The following is a 25079-nucleotide window of genomic DNA, read 5'->3' as shown; positions in this document are numbered from 1 at the left end:
CCCTTTCCATCCTAGCATGCTAATACTGAAGTCAACTCCAGCTCACCGCATGGGAATCAAACCAAAAGATGGCTTCTATAATAAAAATAAAATAAAACACATTATATACAATATACAAAGCATTGATTGGGTAATATTACAACTTATTTTTTAAGAAGCTTAAGAGATTCCAGTTAGACAGCAAGCATATTCACTGCACCTACAAATTCGTTTTAATATAAAAAGAGATCTCCTCTGAAGGCTGTTTTAAAAATAGATCTAACACTGATCTGTAGTTATATAAGGGCGTGATACTTGCAAGAGATGCTTTAAACTCACAGGATATTAGCATTCACACATTAGAATAATTGTCATATAGGGAAACAGAGTTTCCCGGACACAACAGGGTTAAAAATCAATTTAAGAATGTTCTGTTAATTCCGTAAGGTGAGTTCCAGTGAACAGCGCCAGCTTTCAGAGTTTAACAATCACAATCAAAGTAACCCGTTTGTATTGCATATTTGTTTCAGAACTAGGCTCCCCAACACTTTGCCGAATGCATGTCCTATTTAGTTAATTGCTGCATTTCTTTTGCAACAACGTATGGAAAAACTGCTATCCTAGAACAGTAAAATAAAGAAAGATTATAATAAATTAGACCACGTAGACAAATCGTCAGTTTCAGGTTGCCCTGTTTCAATCCTGCAAGGCTAAAACACATGAGCATGGCAGGGACCACTTCATTCATTTCCCATATTTTTTTTCTGTACAACAGATTTAATAATTATACAATAGACAGCAATCTTAAAATGACAGCGGCACAGGTATTAAATCTCTTCTAGTGTGACGTTTGGAGTGTTACTTAAATTGAATTATGTTCTGTCAAGCGCAGCTTTTTTAAATACAAAAAAAACACCATCAGCATCAAACCTAGCAGAGTTCCTTTAAACAAATCCTTGAACAAAAATGCAAAGAATGCTACTGGGATCAGAGAAGCACAGACATGTGTGGCAGACACAACTTTCACTGTCCATTCACCCACCCAAACACTAAACAAAAAAAAAAATACAGTCAAATTGAATTGCAGGGATTTGTTCCTTTCAGCCAATAACAAAAAAGCAAAAAAGCAAAACAAAAAAACAGGTTAGTCCGTTCCCTTGTCCTGCAGAAGCCTGCCCATCGCAGGTGTGCGAGGCCTCCCATACAGATGGCTGTGACATCACTCTTCAGGAAGGCGAGGGATTGGTTTGTGCTCTGGAATCCTCCTCTCTCCGACTGGCTCCGCCCTTCTGCAGTGGTCATGCTGTCAAGCTTCGTCGCTGTGACTCACTGTCTCCGGTCCTCTGTTTCAGATCTGGAGAAAGCCATCACCACGTCCTCAGCACCTGCGAGAAGAAGAGATTGGTATACCATCAGTAAGCCGATTGCGTGCTGGGCCCAGCTTATCAGTAACAAGTGTGCAAAGGAGCCAAGCTCCCAACTTTGTGGAACGCAAAATAACAGGTGCAGATTATAGCATTACTAAGGAAAGTAGAAAGCAATTTTCAAGATAAATCTCATCTGACAAACATTTCAACATTTGCAGATTAGTTTCAAAACCCTAATTCAATTGGGCTGTTACCGACAAAGAAAATAGAACTGCAATCTGATGACACCTGTAACATTTCCAGACATGTTCTTTTTCACAGCTTAATGAGTATTTGTTGCCAAGTGTCCTGTATTGCACAGGCAGACAAGGCGCTCTTGTAATTGCAGTGTAGTAAAGCACAGTGAAAAGCATAGGTAAGCACTGTAAAGTACAGAGAGGTATAGTAAACCATGGTATATGCATAGTATAACCATGGAAACAAATGTGGTTAAAGTGCAAAAATACTGTTGTAACCTTTTCTAAAGATGTCCCCACCACAGCAAGTACTGTTCCCATGTTTCTTAGTTCTACTTCTCACTATGCTGTTTAATATTCCCTGCAACAGAGTGATAGCAACAGCAAAGCCAATCCAAGGGTTTCATGCCACTGTATGTAAAGCACCATCACTTAAGCAGCCTGATTTGATCAGGTCAGCCTTTCCCACCTATTGATTAGCTGTCAACAGCGCTCGATAAGTTTCACTCTATTGCCTCGTATATCTGTCCTGCTTCAATGAGATATTACCGCGGTTTGGAAATTAAGCCAGAAAACAAAAAGAAAAAAGACAATCGATTAATGATTTGACCCAGCCTTTCCAAGCTGGTTATTCCCTGACTTCTTATGCACAATTCAATAGACAAACTAGGTTAGGAATAATTGAACTAACAGTACAGTACTGCAGAAATATTACTTGTCAATTGTGTTGCAAGAATGAAAAACACCTGCTCATAATTGCACCTTTTTTTTTTTTTCAAATGTTAGACTTTCACTTAAGCCAAATATGAAAACATATACTGTGTTAATTTAGTTTCGGGGTGCATAGGGAATTGCAAGTGCGTCTCAAATTAAACCGGCTTCTGCAGAATGGCCTTTTGAACTGCGCTCATCATCAAACCCCCTGAACGGTCACAGAATACACAGCGTGCCTGAAACCATGGTAAGAACCGAGGTGGGTGGGAGCAGGGAGGCTGTGCGAGAAAGAGAAGCCATACTCAATTTACATTGAGGCAATGAGCCATCTCACTTTCGTCTCTGCAAATGCAGAGATACTAAACCATTTAGAAGAACATTTATTTTTTCCATTTGCAGCCTCTGATCCAAACAGATTTTAACATGCCAGAACTTCTCTCAGTTCTACAAACGTGTAAATTTGTCAGTATTAATGTGCAATGCTATAGAGAAAATTCAGTCATGCTTGCACCTTGTTATGTCCCCCCCCCCCCCCATGACGGTGTGTGTAAATGTAGAGATACACAAGACAGTGCTAGAAACCTTTTGTTGTCAAAAGACAGAACTATTGTAAAATGTCTGCATCACAGACAGCTGGACAGTTTTGAATTCTCTGAAGCAGAAAGAAAAATGCCTGCTCCATCAGCCTGGATTCAGAGCAGCTCTTTGATGTATTGCTTTGCAACCAACAACACTCTCCACTGAACAGATTTACGTGACCTCAACCCCTGACCCAAGAAGTGTAAATCTAAATTGACATTTCCAAGCATGAAGTACGGAATTCTCCTCCAAACAGACTGAAACTCCCTCTGTCTATTAAAAACGCTTCAAGACAAACAGTCAGTTATGTTTTATAGATCAAAAAAAGAATGCAACTGGTTTAAACTCTATAGAAGGGCAGATCATTTCAAATAAGTCTGTACAGTAGCAAGAACCTCAAAGTGAATTCTACAGTAATCTAGTAAAGAAAACGAGGTCCCTGTTTAAATTAAATTCAAGTTAAATTAATATTTGTTATAAATGCGTAGGTTCACAGTAGCATTTTTGGTTTATGGGATAATAGAAGATGGAATAATAACAATAATAATAATAATATTAGATAGGGTTAATAAAATAGAAAATGTATTACTTTCACATCAGTCATAAATCATTGGGATATGATCTTGTTGATGTACAAAATCGTACAGATTTGAATGTGTTTATTAATTTAATGGAGAGAGCAATTACAAGATGAAGGATCTGAACTTTGTAGTTTCCTGTGCAATTACCAAAATTAGTAGCAATGTCCTGTCAGCAGAGTCAGGTGCAAGCCTGTTTACTTTCCATTCATTTTCCGAACAAGTTTCGTTATGTAATGTTTGCAAGCAGGCCCCCCTCCCCTCATACAGAAACGCTTCTCCCCAGCTAGAGCAGACAATAATCATACAAACCGAATACCTTGATGAATTTAATTGGAGCAGGAAAAGCAAAAGTAGGACACTGTCCTGATTAAACATTGATCACCAGGGTGTGCTTTCTGCCACTTTCCTCTTCAAGCTGTACAATACACGGCACCGTGATAAAGACAGACACTGCAAATTAGCAATCTGCTCAATATCAAACACAAATAACGAGGACTTTTACCACCGTACAATAATCAGCATCAAGCAGGTACAGTTTAAGATCTTGGTTGCGCACCCCTTTCATGTGGACTTCCACCTTCCGTGCCCTTCCCAGCAGCAAGCTGTGAACTAGACATGACAGGCCACCTCGATCTGAGCCAGGCGACGAAGCTCTGAGGATGATGATTAAGAGGAGAACGTACAGGAAAATTAATTTCTCACAACTGACAGGTGTGCACTTGCATATCATCACTTTTATTAACCTGTAATCTTCTGGAGTACACAGTACCCCCTGATGCTCAACTGTTGTAAATGCAATGTATTTATTTATTTTGTTAACAGTGCACCACACCACTAGATGGTCAAAATGATGTAAATGCAGCGAGAGGCCATTCTCTAGATAAGCAAAGCCTCTGTGAACTCTGCAATGCAGTCTCTATGCACTAAACTCTGTATAACATAACACAGGAGGTTTGGAATGTACTGTAGGCTGGATGACTGGTGGCTGGTAGCTGCTACTCTACCAGCAGTGCCAGGATTAGCTCATTGAGATAAATGATACATGAGCCTGCCAGAGCCGGTCACAGCAGTGCAAGGCAGTAAAGGATAGCAGATGGAAGCAGATGCTATGACAATGTGATGTCACCTCTACAGTCGAGCCAGATTTGCAATGTCCTGTTCCCCTGTTCCCCAGCCACGTCACCACAGCTCAGAGACATGGAAGCCACAGAGTTAGGAGATCTTATGTCACTAGGGTGTTGATTCCTGGGAAGCGGGGCTGCAAGACATAGCATGTCCTTCTGGTATGCTTGACAGCATTCCTATCGTCTGTGCACGGTTTCAATACACCCATAGGCCGTCCAGGAAAGTTAGCTCTTAAAGCTTCCTTTAGGTATTGCACCCCTTTCTTTTCTGGATTTGCAAGACAAAAACATATTCCAAAAGTCCTTAGACTTGTATACTTTTTACTTCAGAGATTACTATTGAGTGTTTAAAATTACAGAGGCTATCAATCTTCTTACAATATTAGAACCCTTTATATTTCAAACCTTAAATCCCTATTACATATGGAACACAAACTTGCATAACCAAGATACATAGATATACAGCGCTGAACAGGTCACATTCAGCGAGTCAAGACGACTAGAATAAATTAAACCAATTATCAAGAACTCAACAGCCTCTCTCTTGCCCTGCCCCATCCTTAGGAAAAAGCACTGGAGTCTCTCTCCATGCAGCTCAGGCCTTAAATATCCCCCGGTCAGAACACTGAACAGCGTCGCCTAGCAACGGCTGCAAATCAGATTACATCATCAACTGGATGACTGCTAAGCCCTGAGAACCAGCAGCTGGTAGGGTTTCTATCTTTGATTATTCATTTTTTTTCTCTCTCATTATTTAAAATAATGGTCAGCGCTGTTTTCTTTTTGATTCTGTTGGAATCGATATGGGGGTGTGTGACAGAGTTTAAAAACAAGCTTTTTTTTTGTTTTAAAGATATAATTAACCTTTCTAAATCAAGCCCTGGTGTTTCTTTAAAAGCAGCCCCTCTCCCCCATTTAAATATGTTTTTTTTTTTTCTAAAAGTAACTATGCAACAGCAATTTAAAGATTGTACATTTGCTAGTGGCATTTCTCCTGAATAAATGGTTAATGAGCCCCAAGCCACACAGACGCTCTGCCATTTCCTCTCGAGGTGTGTGTTTGTATACCTCCCCTGGATACACACACTGTACTGCATCACAAGGGCTGGACTGCGGCAACCTTTACAAGGGGTTTAGAGAATTACCAGCTTCCTTTCGAGTACAGAATTTCAGCATCAGTGTGACTCTCTTAATGCCTAGCAGGGCAGAGTCATGAAGGGTCTTCACCATTAACCAGCATGTTGCATCTCCAACAGCTAAGCACGGCTAAACTGCAGAAAAACTATTTTGTCCGAAACGTCCCGAAATAAAAAAAAAAAACACATATTGTCTTTGAATTGTACAGCTTCTCTACATACAGTAGATCTGTGGCAGTCATAGCAGATCTATTAAAAGACTCCTGACTCCCAGAGGCGAGAGCACAGTTGAAGTCAAAGGGTAGCACTGAATGGGACTAATTATTTGTTGTTTGCGCCTCACTACTTGGCCATGGGCTAGCGTGTGGTGTGGTCTGACATCCCCTGCCTTTCCTACAAGCCAAGGTTGTTCATACATAGTTCTTCATATCTTTTGTATCTAGAATTAGGCTACATGTTAAAGAGCTGTGAAAAGCTTTTCAGCGGGCTGTCCGTGCTGCTGCAGAATGACTATAAAACTTGACACTTACAGCATTAGGTGTTATCTCTTTCTTTCCTTCCTATCACACCACCTCTCCCACACAGACATGCAAGTCCAATGGTATAGTTTTTCCTAGGTCTTGTGCTGCAAGATGCAATGCTGTTGCAGACTCTTAAAGACTTTAAACTATCTGATGCGTGAAATATTGAAAATAGTCAATAAAAAAAATGATTTTTGGACACAAATATGTATTTTTCCCATTGCTTTGTAAGGGAAGAAAATGGCTTCCTCATATGAGGTCATCATGCATTTGCGTCTTCCATATACCCCCATATAAAGATTTTTTTTTTTTTTTTTTTTTTTTTTTTTTTTAATTCATCCCCGTAAGTCGCCATGCATGAAACAAACGGCAGCTTTACACACTTTCTTAAACTATCCTGCCACCACATTGTAGATGGTGCAGCAGGCATTAGGATCCCACATAACACCACTTTAAGTCCTATGTACAGGAAATGTTTCAGGTGGGGCTTGAATATCTGTCGCACTAGAAATTAATCTACAGGGCTGTAAACAGAACTGGTACTTCCAATTACTTTTTTAAAGCTATTTAAAAGTGAGAAATGTTTGAAATGTTACCAGTTTACATGAACGTTACAGCACACTCGGCTTTAAAGAATTAGCTAACTGTAGCATCTACTTATTTTTTTCTGATTTTCTAACATCTTTCTAAACAATTAGGACCAAACAAAAACTAAAACTGGAAGTGCTGTTTCACACATCTCTCTCGTTAAAGATTCACATTTCTAATTAGCTCAGTTAAACATATAAAAAACAACATATGCCTTTTATCAAATCTGATTACACCCACCTAAGAGCAAGCACATGCGAGACCTCTGGTTCATCAGAGCACCTCTGCTTGCTAGTCTTGTAACAAGTCTTCTGCATGAAACCTGAAAAACACGAGGCCCCCGCACTCCTACATTACAAGAGTAATAAACAACACTGTATCTGCTTATTGCCAGAATGATTCTATTTTAACAATCGTACCAGCTCAAGCACTGTTACTGTACTATCCCGCCGTTTTCCACAACTCCATTTCAACTGCAGGATGCGTGGGCTGCTAGCAACTTGGTGAGCAGTTCAGGGATGGAAATAAGACTCCTATTGCATAGCAGTTCCATGTTTTACTAGGAGCTTGATTAGCCACAGTGTGTAGGTAACAAGCTGAGGTGTGTCTTATTAAACAGGAATGTTACACGATGGGAGTCTTATTTCCATCCATGCAGCTAGTTGCAATACTTGCATAAGTGTAGAGTGAAGCTTTACACTGAAGACATTGAGAAAGCGATTTTGCAGTGATGAAATACAAAAGCTCCTAGTTAACTGTGTTTTTGCTGGACAGATCTCTCATTCAATTTGACCGATGGTTCAGGCCCCTGGTGCTTTGTACTCAAAGTCCACAGAGCTGCTTCCTAATGCCCAAATGCAATTAAGTGTTTGAAGCTTAATCCAGTTTTTTAGGTGAGCGAGATCAACTTGAAAAGTGCAAAGCAGAGACGATCTTCTGATTGACAGTCACACACCACCATGAGCTTGGAAGCAGCTATTTATATTAAGTGTCAGAACATGATCTGGATTCATTTTCAATTGAGATACATACTTTTAAATTGATTAATTCCACAATTTGTTAACTAAAGCAGTCTATAAACTCAGTTGCCGCTCCCTCTAGCTGCAAGTTTTGTCATTGGAACGTACCGATGTGTAGCCATTAAGGAGTAAATGCAGAGTGAGGTTTCATTTATTTTTTAAATATAGCAATTGAAAGGGGACACAACAGAAAAACAAATGTGTCTATTGCAAAACTGGCAAACAAGCAAGATTTATTATTGCCATATTCATACAGCGCACTGCTTCCAGACACATTAGCAAGGATTATTAAAGAGATACATTTCCTTGACAATTCTTATCGTGTCTGGATGCATCTGTGAACTGTACACACTGGATCGCCCTATCTATTATACAAACAGCTTTACTCCTGCATTCATCTCTTGTTTTCTATTAAATCTGATTCTGTTTAAATGAGGCTTAATTGCCACTTGGGTCTTCCCTGGTAACATAAACAAAACAAAAGCACTAATGGTGTAAATGCTAAACAATGAGGAAAGGGTTTTTAGAATCTATTTTAATAAGTTCTCAGCTGGTCCAGGATAAGGGAGCTACATGATCTATAGGGGGGTGGGGATCAGGTTTAAATCCCAATCTGGCATGGGTGATCAAAGCTCTACTTACACTGAAGAACATGGCACAGCAAGTTTCTGCTCACACATCAGGGATAGTGTGAAGCTGGCTGTACGACTGCACAGTAAAATAATCTTTTGTACCTGGGGGTTCTGCCATCGTTAAATGACTTCTCCAGTGTCACCTGCAAGTGCTTCTTTTCAAAATGTGCCTCAGTCTCCTCTAGCAAAACAAGCAGATCTCATCCACCAGGCAATGATGGAAGCCAACGTATCTTTCGGATTATCAGTAGACAACGTTAATACAAGGCAGTCACTTGTTCTTTCATCTCTGTTTCTGTGGGAGTGTGTGTTTGGGAACAAAGTGAAGCTCTTAGGAAGAATGTATTATATTGTATTGTATTGTATGTATGCAGCACCTGGATCAATACCTCTAATCTTCACTACACCAGAGGAGCTTGGTTTACATCATATCCATAGACGCCATGTGGGATCAATAGAGGAGAATGTTGAGGCATCAGATCATGTAACATGGGGGGAAAACACACTGTAAAAACTTAGATCAGTATTATTTCCTTTGCTGGTATAAATTAAGCATTTCCAACATGTCGACTGCACTTGTATTTGATTCATTTAAATAAACAGCAAGGTTGATTAGAGACATTGCCAAACCAACAGCTTACACTCTGAGGTGAGCATGTCTGGGATCTAGGTTTTGCTCAGTCAAGTAAAAAAAACAGGACATGAAGTGTTGAAAGTTTATTTGACCTTCAGCCAGAAAAAAATACTGGCTTCCTTACCATGTTTACAGGAAGCATGTCCCTCGCCGATGCTGTACACTTCTAGTAATTACCAACCATACCAACATTCCTTTTAAAACACCACCTTAACAGGGCACGCCAGTCCAGCAAACGCTTGCAAAATTGTGAACGGGCACCAGTCTTTAAGGAGCAAGTGAAGACGTGCTCTGTGTGATGCACAGAAAGTGTGCCACTTTAACCCAGAACCAACAAAGAGATGAGCAGTTTCCAACTTGAGAATGAGCACATTCATTTGTGTGACAATCACTCTGCACATGAGAAAAAATGACAGTGCTGCTTTCTTTAATCCAATGCAAAAGGAGTTACCTTCTTCAATAGCCCCTCATGCATAGCACATCAGATGTTCGTGTGAGCGCTTTGTGAGCCAAGGAGAACCCTATCAGATGTTTGCACTTGTTTCATCTGAAACAGTAAATTAGCCCAGACATCGTAAATGACCCTGCATTCAAGGTACAGTAGTACCTTGATTTGAACATGCTGATGCCTCGAAGGTGTGCTCCAGACAGTATCCAGCACCCATAAGAAGTATTTTGCAAAAATGAGCTAACTGTATCCTACCCAACTAGATAACCCCGAGAACGGTAATGCCTAATCACTTCCCAACACAGTAAAATACATTTCCAGTCAAATGTTTTTTTTTCCTGAATGACTATGGTCACCTGCAGGGCTTTTTGTATGCAAATACAATATGCATTCTGAGGCTGTCCTGCACTTGAGTCAAGCAGACTGGGGCATTGCAGAGAGTCTAATAGTCTAATCAGTATTCACTTTGAAGCTTGTTCAGGCCGTGCCCGAGAGAAAGAGAAAAAAAACAAAACCTAAAAAATAAAAAACACCCACACAGCAAAACTTGCAGGCTGACCGCAGGAAGCGAATTATTACCAGGCAGCAGAAAAGCAAGTCTAAAAGAAAAAAGGTGAAAATGAAACGTCTCCCACTATCAGTTCGTAATTACCATGCCAGCTTCGCTCCTGTCTTGTTAATGAGATGCTGCGTGTCTGTCTTAGCCATGCTGCTGCTCCTCCAAACCACAGGAGACTTGATTGGGCTATGGTGATTAGCGTAGCCATGGAAACCCTTCAACCGCTGCCTTTCTTGCTCAGTAAGATAGTTATACTGTCTGATCAAGATCAGCTGAACTGGGGTTCAAACTGGAGGGTAGCATCGGACCAAGTTCTCTTTAACCTAATTACTCCCCAGTTGCACATACAGGCTAACTTCACTATAACAAACCCCCATGGGACCTGGAGAAATGTTCGTTCTATCAGGGTGTTCACTATAATAGGGGTTGTCATTTTTCTCTATCAGGACAATGACAAAACGGCAAATTTGAATTGATCAATAATATATAGTATTATGAAGATTTCCCCTTTTCTTTTCTCTTGAAAAAACTATCCAGCACAGATTGCTCCTCACACCTGTTGCCTGGTTGCAGTTCATGTGAAGGTGACGGACAGGCAACGATTGCATTCATCATGCATGATTCGTACTACAATAGGTCACCTTTGAATTAGCGTTACCTTTCAATTAGTCAACCGTGGTCTTTGCTTTCACTGAGAGATTAACACACTTGACACTGGAGAAAGTTCAGTGTCAGTCAACACTGAGATCCTTGTATCCGGGTTGATCCTGTACGTGATTGTTCTAATAGGACTAATTTGCATTGAAAAAAATCGGTTCTAGCTGTTGGGATCGTTAAAAACGGGTGATCGTTATAAGAAGGGTTTGTTATAGTGAAGTCAGCCTGTATTGCATGAATATATTGGGATATTAGATTATGTAATACACGCTCTTTATAATGACCTTTGTTCAATTTCTGTCCACTTCCCAAAGCGAACGATCACAATCCAAGATGTTCATTTATTCTTTTTAAAAGGTGGCTTTATATGCATAGTTAAACTAACATATTAGCATGGCATTCTAATGTGCAGAACATATTTGGCCCACAATGCATTACATTTTTCAAGAAAATTCACAAAGAGGTTTAAAAATCAATGAAATGTTTTATTTCTCTTTTACTGCTGAAGTTAGTGTTTTGGGGTTTTAATGCTAAATAAAAAGTGACGGAGAGAGTCTTATGATGACTGATTACAAACGCTCCCAGTATGGGTGTGCCGATACTCGTACTTCCTTTAAGAAGTATTAAATTATATTAAATCTGTTGATTTCAAAACAGAAAAGGCTGTCCTTCCCTCACTTTTACAATGAGTACTGATCAATGGCAATTAAACTTTCACGTAAACTTTTCTAAAAGCTGATTGGAACACATTTTCCTCTCATTTGTATTTCTGTACCAAGGCCGTAAACTAAAATTAAAATATTCAGGTGTACACAAATTAGCACTTTTAAAAAAAAGAAGAAAACAAAACTACTAAACCTACTGTTTAATATGGAATATGCTGATCACACCAACATCGTACCGCTGAGATTAAAAATGTATTGCAATTCATTTAACATGTGCGTTTATGCTAATCAGCCAATTAAAAATCTCAAATGCAAATGAGGACTTTATAGGCTTTTCAACAAGTGTGCTGCTTATGCAAACCGTGTCCTATATCTGATAGCTAATGTTTTCTAACGAGAAACACAAAGCATGAAACAGAATCTGGATTTCCAAGCTGTGTTTGACTTATCATAGAACGGTCACTGGTGTTGGCTGCCCCAAACATCCTTTCAGCTAGGTCGAGCCCAAGGTCTGCATTCTAGTAACTTTTACAGCATTCAGCATTCAGGCTTCATTATTATCAGTGCTGTACTCCATCACTGCATCCTGTTTCATACTGGGAGAGTCTGCAAACAGTGGCTGCACTGTGTTCTGTTAAGAATGTCTTTGTTCTTGTAATCTCCAGTTACAGCCTCACATTTTGTTCTGCAACCCAATGCGACAGCACTGCTCGATACATACAGTCATGTTTGTGCAGCATACCCACGGTGCATTGAAGGGGACAAGATTCCTGCTCTGGAGGTCGACAGAAGAGAACCACAGTATCACAAATAGCACCTTGCACTAAGTTGCCCGAATACAGCGTTAGGGTCAATTCCAATTCCTTTTTTAAATCCATTCCAAGTTTCAATTCCAACACATCACTGATCAGCATTAGCAATATTCTGTTAAAATAGGCTTCTCACCATGGCAGCACTTAAATTGAAGTCACTGTTAATCAATTAGATTGTTCAACTGCTTTCATCTGAAGCCCAATCACAACAATTATTATGTCTCTAAAATACAAATTCCTTCGATGGAATTAGAAATTGATTTTAAAAAGTAATTGCAAACACATGATTACTGTGTGTGCAGCAGCATAAAGAAGATGCACACTTTTGCCTGTTTAAAAAAGAAATCCTGAATCTGCATTAAAATCACGCAAAACGCAGGTTTCCCCCAACTTGACATCATTAATCTTGACAGACAGGAGGCATTGCAACGCAAGCAAGAAAATGTGTAGCAAATCGCACCTCATTCTGTCCACGGCGCTGTTTTATGCTCAGCAGATCCTGATTTACACCTACAAGCTTCCAAAAAAATGTATTTCTAATATATTTATTATACTGTATCAGAGATGTGTAAGCTCAGGTACCAGAATACTGACAGGATTTGCAATCTGCTGTTCGACTTTCCTGTAAAACACTCCATTTGTTTTCATCTCATGACCGAAGCAGTTAATGCGGAGCTGGCAGTAAAAACTTTCATCGGACTCAAAGCACTAATTATGAAATATGAAGACAGGGTGAAATTGGATATCCGTACACATCAATATTCTTCTTCTGGATAACGATGTTTGCATTTGTAATCAAGCCCAGATGTGTCCTGTGTTGCTGACTAACCAGGAAATCCTATACAAAGCCGTGGTTTTCAAAGTCGCTCGTTTTAAGGAATGGCTTGTGAGTCACACAAACACACACACTCCCTGTCTACTCAGACACTGGTCATACTGTAACATCTATAAAATGACTCAGCAAACTGTTAGCCAAGAATATGTTTATTAACGTATTACTTTAGCCCTGTAATATGAGGAGCATGCTCATTTATTTCTAAATAAATAGAACTAAGCTGCTGCAAGTAAGGTTGAATTATCTCTGGACAGTTTGAGACAATGCTTATTGTGGCTTGCTTTCTGCAGGATAATCTGTTTTGTTGCAGTAATGTCATCCTGCCTTACAGTTTCTAAAAACGAAACTGAATCAAGTGAATCTGGTTTCCCAGAAATCAACTCAGAGTAATCTAACCCCACACAATGCAGCCATAAAATAGAGAACATTCAATATAAACCGATCCACTGCCCCATTCCCAGAGCAATGCAGCTTCTTAATTCCAAGCTTACAACATGATGTTAATGTTCATTTCCCTAAGAAAGCTGCATAGGGTTGGATTGTTGAGATTCAGTGGGGACATTGCATAATTAAGCATTTAAAATTAATTCTTTACAGTGAAAAATAAATCTGGCAGAATATTGATAAGATCTGCCCAATCAAAGCTAATCCAAGCACTGACCTTCCTGCTACAGCAATGACACACAAGGCCCAGCGTGACTGCTGAAATGCTCTGCGTATCATTTCTATGTGAACAGCGCCCCCTGCTGACTTCCACTAAGTAACACATTTATGATTATTTTGAGCTGGCTGGTTTCTAAGCAAGTGTTTTTTTTTTAATTATTCAAAATCGACAGTTTATTTCAGGGATGGAAATAAGACAGCAGCATTGACAGCATTGCACAGCAGCTTGATCTATTCCTTGATCCATTCCTGGTTTTACTATGATTTTAATAGAACACACCTGTGCTGGTTACCTATCCACTGTGGCTAATCAAGCTTGAAGTAAAACCTGGAATGGGTGAAACTGCTATGCAATATGAGTCTTATTTCCATCCCTGTATTAAAATAAATACATACCTTGTAATAGATTCATGTAAAACCAAAGATACTAACGTAAGAACCCTTTCAACCTGACACCGAAAAAAATAGGACAGAAGTTTAGTCTTGAAAGATTCTCCTAATCAAGATAATGATATAATTATGAATCTGGCTGTATATAAAAGAAAACAACACTCAAACACACACCCAAACTGATTCACAATGTAATAATGCTGCTCAGCCTTGGGGCTGGGAAGGTTGGCTTGATCAGTCATCTATTGTGCAAACAGGTAAGTGGGAATACTAAACACTGGCTTTTAATCTTACTGTACTTGAGAAAATACCATCACTAGATTTATTGTGGCAACACAGACATGCATTTCAATATTAAAAGTTACAAATAGCACCAATACAAAGCCTTACAAAGGGTTTCTTTGCCTTTTTTGACTTTGTAGCTGTCAATACAATAACTTGCCAAGAGATTTTTAAATGGACATGCAGCTTTGGTTCTTGTCACTATGCCAAAGATTCTTCGACAAACTAGCAAAAGCTCTCAGCAAGCTGTTGGTGTACAGCGTTTCACTCTGTCGTGTGAACTCATGGTACATACTGTACAAAACCGGCTGCTCCTAGCTGTCTGTCCAAGTGCCAGAATGTCAATCGCACTCATGCAAACTTTCATTTTCCATCTTGAGTGCAGATTTGAATTTGTTTTCACTTGCCCGTAAAAGTGGTGTGCTTCTTTACCAGGGGAAGCAAGAGAGTGCTGAAGCGCTTACCCTGGAGGTAAGAGAGTGCTGAAGCGCTTACCCTGGAGGTAAGAGAGTGCTGAAGCGCTTACCCTGGAGGTAAGAGAGTGCTGAAGCGCTTACCCTGGAGCTAAGAGAGTGCTGAAGCGCTTACCCTGGAGCTAAGAGAGTGCTGAAGCGCTTACCCTGGAGCTAAGAGAGTGCTGAAGCGCTTACCCTGGAGCTAAGAGAGTGCTGAAGCGCTTACCCTGGAGCTAAGAGAGTGCTGAAGCGCTTACCCTGGAGGTAAGAGAGTGCTGAAGCGCTTACCCTGGAGCTAAGAGAGTGCTGAAGCGCTTACCCTGGAGCTAAGAGAGTGCTGAAGCGCTTACCCTGGAGGTAAGAGAGTGCTGAAGCGCTTACCCTGGAGGTAAGAGAGTGCTGAAGCGCTTACCCTGGAGGTAAGAGAGTGCTGAAGCGCTTACCCTGGTCGATGGGGTGCTGGGGAAGCTGACTCAGCTGGCTGTTCACTACTCCAGAGTAGCTTCGCAGAAAGGCTTCTTCACTTGGGGTCAACTACAGAGGAAACATCCAAACAACTGCTATCAGGTACACATTGGTTTCAAATCCACGGTTACTACCTTAGATACTGTAACAAATAATAATTTGCTGTTGATTCTTTAAGATATACTGAACAGTGGGCATCTGATTAGAAACAGACAGGTGAATCAATCTGGTATGATAATCTTGAATAGCCAACAGACCAAAGCAGCCTCAGCCCAGTCAATCAGGCAGCGTTTAATGCAGCTGATCAGCAGTAAACTGCAAGTTATCATGTTAAGTAGCTTGAAACACATTTCAGCTCAATACAAATACAGCCATGGCCAAACATTTTGCATCACCCGATAGAATTAACTCATTTTGCTTCACAAAGTTGAATGAAACCTTTTGCGATATCATTTTGTAGTTTCTTTGACTAAACGTTAAATAAAATATCTAAATTAGGTTCTTAAAGTTTTGTTCTTTTCAAATGATGTCTCAATCCTAAAATCCTAGGTGGTGCAAAACTTTTGGCCATAGCTGTACGTATCTCTGAAAGGCAAGCGCTTTGTTACAGTACCCTGGGCACTGAAACAGGAAACAGCGTAAAGCTGAAGCTGTGCATATGAAAGAGCTGCGCTGTCCAGGCACAGAGACACTCACGTTGGATCCCATCTTCTTCAGCATGAGCAGGACTCGCACCTTCTGCTCGATGTACATCTCCTCAGGAGTCTTCCCGGGGGCAGAGTCACTGTTCATCACCCCAGCGCCTGTGACCCTGAAACAGCAAGGACAGGAACAGTGACAACTCCACGGCTCTTCCTGCTGGCTTCTACTGGCGGAGCTTTATATAACCTGCACAGCCTCAAAACACAACCAGTCATCATGACATGTAATGTGCACAGAGGCATTTTCTGAAAGCCAATTTGTTTCTCCATATACGATGCAATCTGTAAAGAACAGCATTTACCCTCAGGAATAGAATGAGACTTGCATTGGACAGTAGTTTGAGCCAAGTCTTATGCTAGCTCGATCTGCCATGGTATAAACTGTGTCCAATTAAACGCTTAATAAAACCTGCCACTGCTCAAACTGATATGCAATGGGAGTGTTATTTCCATCTACTGTACTGCACAATCAGTTTGCAAAAATCAACAGACACTGTCACATAAGAAACGTGTACAAGCTAGGGCTTTAAGATGCTGAATGTTTTAATAGTGTAACATGAAATGTAACAAGTCAGATGATAGAATACTAATTTGGCAAAAAAATGTTTGTTTAAAGCCTCTGTATTTTCAGTGATTAAAATACACGGTATGAATGATCAAATCAGTTTTTACAGATGATGTTTTCTCAGACCAACCCAAAGTGAGCAGGAAGAGCTCAGTGACACTTTGCAGTGGGAACGCGTCTACTGTCCCGAGTAAACAAAGGTCCTTCGGGCAGCTGAAACAACGAGGCAGGTTACTGTAGGAAAACAAACACCATCTCCACCTACTGGGATTACTCCAGGACACTGGAATCTGCTTCTCAACCTTCGTTACTTCCTCGACACTGTTTTGAAAACAGAGTTAATTGACCTGAAACAGATTTGAAATCCAGGGCTCAGATTTCACTGAATTCCCTTTGTGAAAAGAGCTTTTGTAGCTACAGTACTGCAGACATGAATCAAATACAATCTAGATAGAATACCACTGCAGTATCAGGGGTGGAACATATAGGTTACCACCCACACTAGCGTATATATACTGGTACCCAGGCTAGTTGCAACCATGCACAGACAGCATGGAGGGGAAATGATTTGAATGCACACTATACAGTAACAGTATTAACCAACAGCATGGCTAAAATGACCTTGACATCATGGGTTTGAATTTGATGCTCTTGATTCTTTGAATGGTGCCACCTGGTGACAAAATACTGGTAATGCATAATTATTTTAAAGATATTCAATGACTTTTCTAAAAGCGATACCTTACATCATCTGCCTTTACTAATACTTAACATATTACCAGATCTTGGTATGTGAGACCTGTTTGATTAAACTGGGGAAGCATGTTCGTGTTACAAGAAATCAGGTCAATGACTGATATTCAATTTGGAAGCAGATCGACTGGGTCCCACTCTGCAGAATCACTAAGCTACCCTGCCTCCTTCAAGCTGAACAGCCTTGTACTGAAGTGCTTACTATACAGAGTATGCTTTGAGGCTTTACATCAACAAACAGTTTAATTATATACACTGCAGGACCTCAATAATAATAATCAGAAAAAACAAGTGCCCTCCATACTGGAACAAACACGTGACTCATCAACCTGTTAGTCTTCGAAACAGCTTTCTGTACATTGAAGTATTTTTAATCCGTTGCCTTCTGCATTGAAAAATGTGAGAGAGACACCTTCTGTTTGTGGTTTCCTATTTAAAAATGAGTGGAATAAAGCTAGGAGATAATCCCAAACACTTGCAGCCAGGCAATTACAAGAACAGTGTTATTTTCCAATACAGAGTCATCCGCAGTAGCAATGAGTGAAGGCTGAAAGCACTCAGTCCAGCTACAGAAATACCAATAGCATTGCAGTGCATTTAAATGGCAATGTCTACTCAGTCAGTAAATGTTTTTTTGTTTTGTTTGTTTAAAGCGCTACTTCAGTATATCTGGAATTGCTTAGTGCTGTAGGAATCAGCAATGAGAAACAGGCCGTGGGACATTCACTTAGAACCGACTCCCATACAGAACAATACTGGGTGCAGTTAACTATATAGACGCGCCTATAAATGTTTTATGCAGGTTTGTGCACAGCCCTCGTTCCTCCCTCACTCTCAGTAATGACTCACTTTCAATCTAAATTAGCATGAAGGTGCAGGCAGTGGAGCCACTTCTCACTATGCAAACGCCACGGGGAAGCAAGAGGTCTTTTATGACAAGTAATACATTACAATGAGTGCTGTTCAATACTGCAGGCTGCAGCTCAGAGTACAGAACATCCCAATACTCAATCTCAATCTTATAAGTCATAAGTGCTGTACATACAGCAAATCAAACCCTGTAAATTTAATATGGACAGCAATCAGGGTCAATTCCTGTTTTTCAATTCCAATCCCATTTCCAATTCCTTTTTAAAATCAATTCCCAATCCCAATCCCTTCAAAGGAACTGGAATTAGAATTTATTTTTTAAAGACATCATTGTTGTGATTGGCTTCAAGTGAAAGCAGCTGAACAATTTCACAGAGTAACAGTGACTTCAATGTAAGTAATCTCTCACCACGATGTGAAGCTTATTTTAACAGAACCTTGCTAATCGCAATCGTGTGTTGGAATTGATTAAAAGGGAACGGGAATTGGGAATTCTTAAATCTTTTTTCCATGCTGCACTTGAAGGAGCGTAGTATGCACATGTGAATCGCTATTGGGAGTTCAATTCCTTGTACGAAGATTTTCTTTTAAGATGAGAAAGTAGGTACTTTAAGAAAGATGAAATCCATGCTTTAATGAAGGTGCTCAGCAGATTCTGCTATTCAGGATCCATGTGATTTTCTAAGCATATACAATGGTCTGTTTAATATACAGGATTATAGTTCATGGATTTTGTAGAAGCCCTTGGTCTTGATGGTAGTAATGCAAGTGATTAAAGCCCACAGTTAGTAACAATTCTTTGGTAGAAGGAGTGAATAGAAAGGAAAATTGCCATCTGCAAGATACTGTGTGCTTTGTAATGTACTGCAATTTAACAATCTATTTCCCCAGACCAGTGTCAGCGCATACGGTATAATTAATTTACAATGAACCCTGGACTCAAAATTAGAAACCCACTGAAATTGAAAACCTATTCGCCTCCCTTTTCATTGCAAAGTGCCCACCACTAACCAAATGAATTACCAGGCTGCAAACGCACTAGCATTACAGCGTGAGAGAACATTCAAATAAACTACTTTACAACACAAGCGAGCTGGATCTATGCTGGCCAGGGATTTTACACGTCATTTTGTTCTGTGCCAGTGTAACAGGGCTGGGCACAAACCGGCGAACCTACGCACTGCAAGCAAGCCTCTTAACCACTATGCAAAACAGCCAGGTCTGTCCACAGTCGTGATTTTAGAGCTTTTAACCACATCTCACCGTCAGGGGACAGTGCATCACACAACACTGCCCATTATACCAACAGTTTCTCTTTGACTGTACATACATCGAACAGGGAATAAAGCTCACAGAGATGTAAGCGGACAGTTAGCCACAAAGACAAGAGTGGCAGTAGTTAGCACACACCACCGATCTTGCAGATAGAAATTTGCAGACAGATTTAGACTTAGACTTCAATCCCCAATTTGCCCAGGACTCTCTCTTCCCTCCCTGTGTGATCAGATGTGGCCATGTCACTATCCCAAAATAACTGCACATCTCTCCATTAGTAAAACTCGGCAAGGATTACTCATCACACAGAGTAGGCACACATTAGGCCAAGCAAACTGCAGGCTGTGGAAAACACTTGGCTTAGTTAATATCCTGTAAATCCTCTTCAGTCACTGTGTGAATAATTGCACCACGTTAAGTTTCCTATCTATGTATCTATTTTATAATGCACAGAAGTTTTAGCATAGAGTTCACATAAACTGTTTTAAAATGTCTACAAATTTAAAATGTAAAAATCATGACTGAACGGGCTAGAAATGTGGCACTCCTCAATAAGCAAAATCAGAATTAACGATAGCTAATAAATTGCTCTTTCTAGCTTAAAGATCTATCTATCTATCTCTCCATGTTCTTACACTACTTGATCTCATTCCAGATATATAATACTCTCGGACGCACTCAGCGAGACAGTAAGCCTGCCCTACAGTGTGCAAATAATAAAAAGCACCCAATTACTTTTTAAAGCTAGGAGGGTGTGTCTCCACAGAAATGGGATTTGCAGGGTGCAGAGGTGAGATAGTCAGTAGGAAGCTTTATAAACCCTGGTGATTCAGAAGGAGGACTTCAATGTCAGCAACCGTGCAAGCGAAATCTCTTCCTCAGCACCTCCAGAGCAGCCCAAGAGCTGGAACCTCCCCTCCCCTCCCTTCTAATTTCCCTTCCCTTCTAATTTAATAACTCGTGACCTTCAACAAGCAGCAGCTGCCGGCTGCATTTGATCGAATCCCCCCGGGGGGGTGGAGAGATGCAACATCCAGAACGTATCTATTTATAGGGAAGGGTTGGGAGCAACAGCACTTTCACTTGCTGAAAAAAAGGGATAAAAAGGTAGCTAGAAAAATGCCATGTCCCATGCTTCAATTTAAGTGTTAGGCTTCAACTGACCTGCTACAGGGGGCAGAAGACTCTTCCTCTTTCTCTGCAGTACAATGAAAGCATGCCAAGATTACAGTCCTCTCTTTCCCCTGCACAGCCTGGTGTTTCTGTAGCTGACGGGACTCCACACAATAGAGGGATGTGGCTGCTGGTTGGCCCAGCTGCCTCCAGCTTCCCTCACTGAGTGACAAACTGAGCTTTAGTTATTTCTTTAATTGTTTATTCCTTCCTCCCTCTCTCTCCCTGACAGCCCCTTGAGATGTGGCTTTCATGTTTTATTGGAATCCCTACCTTTAGCAGCAGATATCCTGGAAGGTAAAAAATAGCAATACGAGATGGATGCATGGAGCGTTTCCAACGTCAGCATTCTGTCTGCTTACTGCAAAGCGAAATCTACCCCATTTCGATTCAGGGATTATGCAGGACTCAGTGAGGTTACAATATGAATAGTCGAGTCAGTTGTGGCTATTTCCGGGATGGAACTCCCATCACTTAGCAGTTTGACCCATTCCTGGTTTTATTGGAGTTTAATAGGACATGCCGGAGCTTGCTGTCTACACACCGTGGTTAATGAATCAGGCAGTTCTTTATTCATGTAAATTACGGATTTTCTTAGTTTAAGCACAGCTTTCAGGACACTCAATTTTATCATAAAGCAGACCTTGTTTACATTCCAGTTTGATTTGTTACACCAAAAGTAGTTTTCAGGCGAGTGTGAATACAAACACTTAGTTCTGAAACTGTGCACTGTGGCAATGCAATGTTTACAGCCTGTGGACAAACATACTGGTATTTCAGTGTTCAACATTAAAATTAAATATTGTTCCAAGACATTAGCAATGCAATACTTTAGGGAAACAGATTTCTGGATCACTCCCATTTCAAAAGAGAATCACTACACATACATATATGAAAGTGTTCTGCATTATAAGAAATTACATCCCTCACCGCCTGACCTCCAGTTATTTTGCAATGCATTTTCTTAAATGTTCTGCCACACCAGTATGCTTTGGAGTCGCACCATCTACAGTACTGTGAGTGACCGACCAGCCAAGTATTTGACACTCATGTGGCTAGCACACAATACCCAGCTCAGGCTTCAGCAGTGAATGCGATCTTGCTTTTCAGCAGTAACTGATTCGGGGCACTGAGCAAATGTTGTCCCATCCTTTTCAGCTGGCGACAGCTGAGGATCTCTCTTCAACTGTACCAGTTTGTCAGAAGAGATTTCAGCAGTTTAGTGGCTGGGCGATGCACCTGGCCCTTGCCAGCTGAGTCTGTGCCATCCCTGGTGTGCGGTACTTGGGTTACCAGCAAACCAGCAGAATGTGCTGCGTTTAAGGGAAGCAACTCGGTCTGGGAATAATGCTTCAGTCAGCAACCCCCACACCAAGCCCCCTTGCATGGGGTAGACAGTGGCAACATAGCCTGGACGTGAACAGACTTTCCAAGTGTGAAAAACAAGCGAGCTTCCAGGAAACTGACCATTGCTAGTTGACTAGATTTTGGGGAGTTTGTACAACTTCTGTTATTAAAGACCATCCCTTAATTCTGTTAACGTGACAGTCTGTCTGACACGTTATAATTACAACTCCGGTACACATGCGAAATTACCATTAATATTGTATGAATAAACAACGAGGAGTTTTGTTGGCAAGATATGCAAATTACATTACTACGTCAGCATTTGTTGTATTCAGCAAACTGAATAGACACGGACCAGCTGTTTACATGCCGATTAGCTACAGTTAAACTATCAAACTACAGACTAATGAGCTTTGATTCGTTTAAGTAACTGCGATTTCCAAATTCGTTTTTGAGCGGGTGGAAACGATATCATAGCAACGCTATTGTTTTCTATAATTTTACCCAGCACTGTTTTACTTTGTAAGCGTAACTTTGCATTAAATCTGAGTCGGAAAATGCATTGTTTTACGAAACAATAAACTACGAGCTTCCTGTGCGAATCTCACACAAACCCTAACCACATGCTGTATCGTCAAGAATTAGTTACAATGCAATCAAATTCCACTGTAAACCTAAAAGCATCGAATTGCACAAACAAAGCGCGATTAAAAAAAAATAAGAAGCGCAGTTAAGCGAAAGACTTTCGTACAGATAATACAAAGAGGAGGTGAAACGGGATCCCAAACACAAGAAGTCGGATGGAGGCTGCAGGCAGACAAAAGCCTGGGCTTGAATGAAGTTCCTGTGCAGGCAATATCCAGGTACCGCACCGCTCCAGTGCAACGCTTCTCATTATATCCCACTGTTAAACGCCGATCCCGACCCTCAAAAGACATAGTAATTTGGACACTTACCACTAATGTTAAGATGCGTCTTCTCCGTGTTTTTATTTGAATGGTGTGTATTGTTGCTGATGGGCAGTCCTGTTTCCGGGGTCACATCCCGACAGTCGGAGAAAGCGGGTTGGAGCTGAAAGACACTGAATCAGTTCCTGCCGGGGCGTGGCGGCTGCCTACCGAGAGGGGGCAGTGTAGTAGCAGAGCTGATGAGAGACTCTCAAGAGGTCTCAAGACCACCCTTCCTAATAATAAATAAATAAATAAATAAATAAATAAAGTAACACCATCCTCTAACTCTTCATAAGCCATACAGCTAAATCAGCTATTCATGTGATGGCATTTTATTAACTAAACTATGCTTCATATGTGTAAGCTAACAGGCTATTTTCACCTATAGCCCTATATTCCAGTTTCCTTTTTCGTGATGTGTACCTTCAGTTGACCTCAGTTGGTCTACATTTCTTAACATTTTCAGACACCACATCCTTATAAAAAGAAATGGATGATGCATGAAATTTCATGCATGAAATATTCATGACAACTGAAAATAAAGTAGTTTTGGACAAATGATAAATGTATTTTTCAATGAAAATGTTTTAATCTTCTTCCTTTGATTTACTGTATATGGAGAAAATCATGCGTTTGCGTCTTGCATACGTCCTCATATAAAGACTAGAAGGGAGTTGTTTTTGTATCTGTCTCTATATAAGGTCGCCATGTATGAAAGGGTTAAACCCTGTATCCAGATTCACCACTTCTGTGTAGCAGTCGGCTAAATCTGGTTTAATTCTATAGGAGAAACTGCAAGTAAATAAACCGTTCACGAGTGTGCAAGTAAACTGTTCTAGAGAGACATGTGACCATTCCTCAATGAGTACAGCCTCTAATTCCTTCAAGGAAGCTAGTAAGCGTGGGAATGCAGTGCTGCCTGTGCTCCAGAACGGCACACAGAGACGTTGCTTTGCTGTAGCTTATTTATTGTGGTGCTCTGTATAAAATTAGCCATGAATGTCTCCTGTCGCTTTCCAAGGAACAAATGTCAGCCTCCCTTGTTCCCATAGAGCAGTGCTCAGCATGGGGTCCTCACTACACCTCGCACTAATTGGGAGATAATTAGAGGCTGCGGAGAGAGATACTCGAGTGTGCTGCAGTTCCACAGCATGCATTTCTCTAATGAGGTTAGTCTGCACTGTGAAGTGAAAAGCTGCACAGCACTGCATACAGGCAGCTGTTACACTGATGACGTATGGGAACAGGTTTCAAGTGTGTCCAGCATTTGTCACTCTGTATAATATGAGATGCAATAACTTCTTTCTCAAGAACCCTTCAGAAAAATCAATAGAACATACAAACATGCCTGTGCCATGCTTCAGTAGTAAGTGGCATTCATAGTCAGTATTGTGTGTGGCAATATTGGTTCATAGAGTGCATGCAGCTGTATTGGAGTCTTCCTGTAGAATCTTACTGTTGTGCTGCATTGCGGGTGACGTAACTCTGTGTGCATTGAATGTCTGACACTGCAGCTTCTGCTAATATCATTGTCACTGTAAATAATGAATACAATTTCAATACAGATTGGCTTATACATTGGAGTATAATGCTTGCTTAGTAACATCTTGTGATCTTTTCCCTTGATATTGCAAATAGTCAACCTCAGCATACATAATAAGATCAGAATAATATCAATCATTTTTTTTAAAAGATTGTTTGATTAATTAATTTAATTAAGTTTTAAGTTTATGAAACCTTTTCTGAACTGTTTTAGAGCGGGTTAGAAATCCACTGTCACTTTTCCAAGCACTGCTAAATCACAGAATGTTTTTAAACACTCTTTAAAAATCAGTCCTTAGAAAACTTTCTTTACAATTTTATGAATAGGGCTCAATGTCTCAGGGGATGTATGTGAGAATATTAATTGACAAGAATTGGTGCTAAGGGCCTGTCAATAATTGTCGTTGTCAAGGGAGTCTTGCAATTGAAACAAAGTTTGAAGGAATAACTTTGCACCACCTTCTATGAAGACCAAACAATATAATTTTGCAATGAGAAAAAAGGGCCAGTAGTACAAGCAATCAGATGCTGTGTGGGGTAACCAATGGTCTACTTGCAGAGA

The 25079-nt window shown here is 40.4% G+C and overlaps 1 protein-coding gene across 2 annotated transcripts; it reads right to left on the bottom strand.

Annotated features, from left to right (window-relative positions):
• Positions 1 to 656: 656 nt before the first annotated feature.
• Positions 657 to 23140, bottom strand: LOC121329276 (beta-catenin-interacting protein 1). 2 transcript variants are annotated; one of them, XM_041274810.1, is made up of 4 exons: positions 22982 to 23130; positions 16038 to 16152; positions 15320 to 15410; positions 657 to 1364 (listed from the first exon to the last, which is right to left on the bottom strand). In XM_041274810.1, exons 2-4 carry the CDS (start codon positions 16131 to 16133, stop codon positions 1306 to 1308), a joined length of 246 nt encoding a protein of 81 aa, XP_041130744.1. In that variant the 5' UTR covers positions 16134 to 16152; positions 22982 to 23130; the 3' UTR covers positions 657 to 1305. The 2 variants fall into 2 exon arrangements, with proteins under 2 accessions (XP_041130744.1, XP_041130743.1); XM_041274809.1 differs by lacking the exon at positions 657 to 1364 and adding an exon at positions 12090 to 12214 and having other exon boundaries at positions 22982 to 23140.
• Between the last annotated feature and the right edge of the window lie 1939 nt (positions 23141 to 25079).

The sequence above is a fragment of the Polyodon spathula genome, chromosome 16 (genome assembly GCF_017654505.1).
Source record: "Polyodon spathula isolate WHYD16114869_AA chromosome 16, ASM1765450v1, whole genome shotgun sequence".
Taxonomy (NCBI): domain Eukaryota; kingdom Metazoa; phylum Chordata; class Actinopteri; order Acipenseriformes; family Polyodontidae; genus Polyodon; species Polyodon spathula.
The sequence above is the reverse complement of the archived record's forward strand: the minus strand, read 5'-3'. Positions and strand labels throughout refer to the sequence as shown.

What these genes read in the sequence shown, in the direction of transcription:
- LOC121329276 (XM_041274809.1), bottom strand. Translation starts at nt 16,133, where the DNA reads ATGAACAGTGACTCTGCCCCCGGGAAGACTCCTGAGGAGATGTACATC. An exon ending in TGAAGAAGATGGGATCCAAC is followed by an intron (nt 15,411 to 16,037) that starts GTGAGTGTCTCT and finishes TTTCCTCTGTAG; the next exon opens with TTGACCCCAAGTGAAGAAGC. An exon ending in CCAGCACCCCATCGACCAGG is followed by an intron (nt 12,215 to 15,319) that starts GTAAGCGCTTCA and finishes GTCGACCTCCAG; the next exon opens with AGCAGGAATCTTGTCCCCTT.